The 5,507-nt window shown below is 37.4% G+C and overlaps 1 protein-coding gene across 1 annotated transcript in view; it reads left to right on the top strand.

Annotated features, from left to right (window-relative positions):
* pcsk2 (proprotein convertase subtilisin/kexin type 2) overlaps window positions 1-5,507 on the top strand; it is a 35,703-nt gene extending 30,196 nt beyond the window's left edge. Inside the window, exon 12 of the mRNA XM_015382030.1 lies at window positions 4,406-5,507. Coding sequence (XP_015237516.1) covers window positions 4,406-4,895 — 490 coding nt within the window. The 3' untranslated portion in view covers window positions 4,896-5,507. The remainder of the gene's footprint in view (window positions 1-4,405) is intronic.

The raw sequence follows: 5,507 nt of genomic DNA, 5'->3' as shown, positions 1-5,507 counted from the left end.
TATATATATATATATATATATATATATATATATATATATATATATATATATATAGTATATTTATATACTATATATAATACCTATATATATAACCTATATATATAAATATAAAGGTACTGTTGATCACAAACTAAAGAGAAGCTTTTTCGTTGATCCTTCTTTGCTTTAATGTCCAACATGCGGATTCTAATTTTCTATAGGAAAATATCAAATCAACTAGAAAATGTGCCAAGGTTTAGTTGTTGTGTAACTACAAAAATTAAGAAATGAGCAGATTATAAGTACTGCCTTCTGAAATGTATATATGTCTCTAACCTTTATATGTGTAATTAGGTAAACGGGTACCAATAATAGATCCTTGGTCATTTCAATATTAGTGTAATTTCTATGTAAATTTTACATAGAATTTTTTTTTTAACATTTGCGCAACAAAACAGTTTCCTTCATAAAGCTTCTCCTATTCTCTTTTACAGTTAATACATCTTTCAGTCAACTATCAATTGTATCTTCCTTTGCCACCTTTTCTCAATCTCAAATTCCCCTTCTTCTCTGGCTTACATGTCTTTACCTGTTTTCCCTCTTATTTCCCTTCTGAACACTCTCCTTACTTAGAATAGTTTTTTTTTCTGTCTAGTGACTATACTGCCCACAGTGAGGGAACAACCATAATGTAAAGATATGCTGTGTATTTGCATCCCTCTCTCTGATGGAACTGCAGATTAAAACAGTATGCTTTTCATGCTGAATCTTTTAATAATGGTGAAACGGGTTTCTTCTTTTACACATAACATTTTTGAACTCATACAGTATTTGATGTCTTATTGTGAAACTGAATAACTATCAAAATTATTTTGTATGTTACAGTTTATTGGAAAAGAATACCATGAATCTCTTGTGTGATCCTCTGAGTTTTGTATTAATAGCTGAATCACTTGCAGTGCCATATTTTTTATCAGTTGCCTGTTTCCACAGCAGCACTGCAGGGCTTCTGCTCCCTGTATTGTAGCTGAGCTGTAATTATAACAATCCCACCTCTGATGACTGGGTATTATCAGAGAAGAGCAATAAACACTAACGTAGCCATGCTCACAAACAGTTCTCAGCAGTGATCTGATAGCCTCTCTGGCTGTTTACAACTTACTTAGATGGAGAAAAACTTAAAGCTATTACCAGGTGAGCTTTTACACAGAGGGGTATAGTTGTTTTTCATCTGTAAAGGTTTAGCCCTTAGAGAAAGCTTTATTTTCACATTTTGGCTATGTATTTACTCTAGAAAATGATTCATCATAAACATAAACATCACAAAAAAATACTGCGAAAAAATTAGATTTTTAAGAAATTTTAAGTTTTCGAACCAGATTTACCTCCACACTGGTGTTACATTTAAATATCAACTCACATATGATTATTCGTTTCAAAACATCATTATCCCAATTTGTATTTTGTATGCCACCACAATGGCTCCAGAGTATATTTTACCAAAGTTATATTGAAACACTTTTTTTTTTTTTTTTTTGAGTATACTGTAGATCCTTGTCCTAATGCTGAACATTCAGACGGGCTTCCAACATTTGCATACTGAGTATCTTTCATCACAGACAGAGATTGAGACCAGAATTCCTTTCCGGTTATCTGCTATGTGTTAGGATTCTTACCTCACTCTGCTGCAATTAAATTGAACTGTAGACATATACAAAAAATAAATAAATAAATAGCTTTCTACATAACTGTTTTTCATCTGACTTGATTTCTAGACACTTTCATGGTGAGTGTAAGAATGCAGACCGAACGGTAAATTGAGAGATTTACCCTCTGGCTCAGTTTCTTCTTTACCATAACAGATTGTTGCAGAATCTGCAGCATTGTGGCAACTGCACCAATCCATCTATCAATCTCCTGTTCACTCTCCCCTTGCTTGTGAACAGGAATTTTAAGATACTTGAACTCCTTCACCTGAGGTAGGAACTGTTCTCTGACCTGAAGAGAGCAAGCCATTGTTTTCCAGTTGAGAACCATGGCCTCCAGCTTGCAGGAGCAAACTGCTCCAGTGTATGCTTTAGGTCTTGGCAGGAGAGGGCCAGCAAAACCATGCCATCAGCAAAAGGTAGAGAAGAAATCCACTTGTCCCCAAACCAGCCCCTTCAGGTTCTTGGCTGTGCCTAGAAATTCTTTCCATAAAAATTATGAATAGGACCAGTGACAAGGACAGCCCTGTCTGGGCCCAACATTCACCGGGAAAAGTTCCAATTCAATGGAGGCAACATGAGCCAGACTCCTGCTACACTTATACAGTTGCCAAAGGGCCACTGTGGGTGATCACCACCTGGTTTGGGCTTTGCCACACCGCAGATCTTTCTCCCAAACCCTGGGCAGCCACATTGACAATAGAGGTGGAGACCATGGCCTCCCCCCCAGAATCTGAGAGAAGCTCTCCTGGAGGTAGGAGTTAAACACATCCCTGACTGAGAGCTTCGCCATTAGTTGCCAGATGACCCTCATTATTTGTTTGGTCCTGCCAAGTCTGGCAAGTCTATCTGGCTTCTTCCTCTTTCAGCATATCCAACTGAGTTGGTGATCGAGAGGCGCCCCTCTCTTTATCTGGATGTCCAAAACCTGTAGCTGAAGTGTAGAAGACACAGCAACAAAGTCGATCATCAACCTCTGGCCTCAACCTCCTGTCTTTAAATATTGACAGGCTTGATTAATTGTTAACAAATTCATTGATATAAGCAGAGGAAGTCCTTCTTTGTCCTAGGCTGCCTTCTTGACCCTAGGCCTCGGAACAGCTTTAACAACATTGAAGTTAGGGTTTTTAACCTACTTATTAAAAAGCCACAGTCTCCAGGGATGTGCCTTCCGATGCAGCATAGCAGCTCTGAGAATCTTCCCCCCTGACAATTTCCTTGACAAGAAATACTCAGCATTATTAAATCCCATATTATGATATCCAATTATTCTTCATACAATCAAGCAGATGCTCTAGAGGAGTTCGCAGCACTTCTTTATTGGCTTGCTAAGCTTCTTAAAGTAATTTGCTCTGATACCAACAGATGATGGTAGAAGACATCACCCTCCAGAACAGACTTATAGAAGACATGCAGTATCTTTAAAAAAACACTAAGGGACATAAGTATCCTGCAAAATACAGTCTGCTCTGTCCCAGCCAAAATCAGAGAAAATGGGGGCAGTGTTTACTGGGTAGGGGTGATGTGGTCAAGGTAGGTGCTTCCTTAAGTGCCAGATTAACGTTGTCCTTTGTAGGACGGTGATTATTTAGACATACATAAATTAATTAAAATATCCCTTTTACCCTGATTTGAAAATGTGAAATACTTTACCACCTCAGTGTTCCCATGACAACATTAGGGGAGTGGCGGCCTAGTGGTTAGGGCATAGCCCCACTTGCTCTCTGAGCAAGACCCTTAACCCATGATTGCTCCCTGGGCACCGCATGATGGCAGCCCACTGTTCCCCAAGGGGGTGGGTTAATTGCAGAGATACAGTTCTCCAATATGAAACCATTAAATTTAATTTAAAAAAGCAAAAACAACAACAAAATAAACAGACTTGACATGAGAAGCAACTGTGAAGTTGACTGACTCAGTTACACCAATTATATCAAATATAAAGGGAAAAAAAAATGTAAGACTTTAAAGAATTTGAAAAAACAACTAAAAACTTCTCTCTTATTATTCTACAGATAATCTAGCTAATTCGAACAAAAACATGTATGTCTACTTTAATGAAAGCAACAAGAAGAAATGCTTCTATTTATGCAGTGACAATAAACAATAGTCGACAAATTACAGCTATCTACAACTATAATACTAAATAAAGAAAACTTGATCTATGTCAGCATTTTTTTTCCCCTTGGGGGTTATAATAGTGTATTTTGAATTACATTGGAGGTCCCCTTAAAAAAGTACCTGTATGAAACACCCTCCTGAAAACGTGTTGCAAATCAAATTTTTATTACATTTCTTCTTTTTTTTACAGGCAATTTCTTAGAATTTAGCCCCTTGAAATATTTCATGACTTTTGCTACAGGTTTCTTTTCATAGATACCAGCCATTTTTTATGGATTTTGTTAAATGTTAGTGTAAATTCTAACATGCATTAGAGGCTCCTACTGCACAAAATCATATCTTGTTTGACACATCTTTAAAAAAACTAAATTTAAAGAAAAATGTGTTGATCATTTGTTTGGGAAGGACAGAGTAGTTGAAGCACTGGATTTACTGCTGTTTTTTAAAACAAGAAGGAAAAGAGTGCCTTAAGAGACCAATATTAAATTTATGTACAATAAAAGGATTTAGCCCATGGTCTGTCTTGTTTGATTTGTCTTCTTTTACTTTCTCTTTATCAAATACAATTTTAACAATTTTGTTCTGTTTTTTCTTCTAAGTAAATTTCAGTCTGGCAATAAGCTGGTGCTTGCCATTACCACTGAGGCCTGTGAGCGGAAGGACAATTTCGTCCGCTACCTGGAGCATGTCCAGGCTGTAGTCACTGTCAATGCCACCCGCCGTGGGGACCTCAACATCAACATGACCTCACCAATGGGCACAAAGTCCATACTATTGAGTCGAAGGCCCCGTGATGACGACTCCAAAGTTGGATTTGACAAGTGGCCCTTTATGACCACCCACACCTGGGGGGAAGACCCCCGTGGAACCTGGATCCTGGAGGTGGGATTTCGGGGTGAGCAGCCTCAGCAGGGAGTCTTAAAGGAATGGACTCTCATGCTGCACGGAACACAAAGTGCTCCTTACATAGACCAGATTGTGCGTGATTATCAGTCCAAACTTGCAATGTCCAAAAAGGAAGAGCTGGAGGAGGAGCTAGATGAAGCTGTAGAGAGAAGTCTGAAAAGCTTGATGAGTAAAAACAACTGAAAGAAAAATATAATCTGCATGTTGACAATTCCTTCAATTTTACTTGTATTTTTAAGTCTCTCTCTAACCTCAGTCTTACTGCATCACATTTGTTTCTTTTTTGGGGGGGGTTCTCAGTGTTTCCCCCCTTCTGTCTCTTGCTCTGCCTCTGTCCTTTCTTTGTTTTTGTGATCAAATTTCCCTAAGCCACCTTTGATGAGTGTTTCTCCAAACAATCATGACAAAAGAATATCCTTGAACAGTTTATTCTTTTTAGAGAAAAGCAAAACTATATCACCAGAATTTTACATAAATGTAATGAATTGTATATATACCAAGTAGAAGCCAACCTTTCATGTTCTTGCTTTGATGCCCTGCACCTTCTATTGCCAAATGCTGTACAGTTATTTTTTTCTGTGACTGTTAATGATTTTCTGTCACATTCTACTTAAAGTTTAAACCTATTGCAAACAGAGCAGTGATACTTCTTTCCGTCTTTTTATTTTGTGAAAATTTTTGTAAACAAGGAAAAGAATGTGTGATTTATTTTGCAAAGTATGGTCATGAATTCATATTCTATAACCTTTGACATAATACTATAATAAACCTATTCAGCTATTTATTAAAGTATTT

This window comes from Cyprinodon variegatus, unplaced genomic scaffold, assembly GCF_000732505.1.
Source record: "Cyprinodon variegatus isolate N-32 unplaced genomic scaffold, C_variegatus-1.0 Scaffold1, whole genome shotgun sequence".
In the NCBI taxonomy this organism is placed as follows: domain Eukaryota; kingdom Metazoa; phylum Chordata; class Actinopteri; order Cyprinodontiformes; family Cyprinodontidae; genus Cyprinodon; species Cyprinodon variegatus.
The sequence above is the reverse complement of the archived record's forward strand: the minus strand, read 5'-3'. Positions and strand labels throughout refer to the sequence as shown.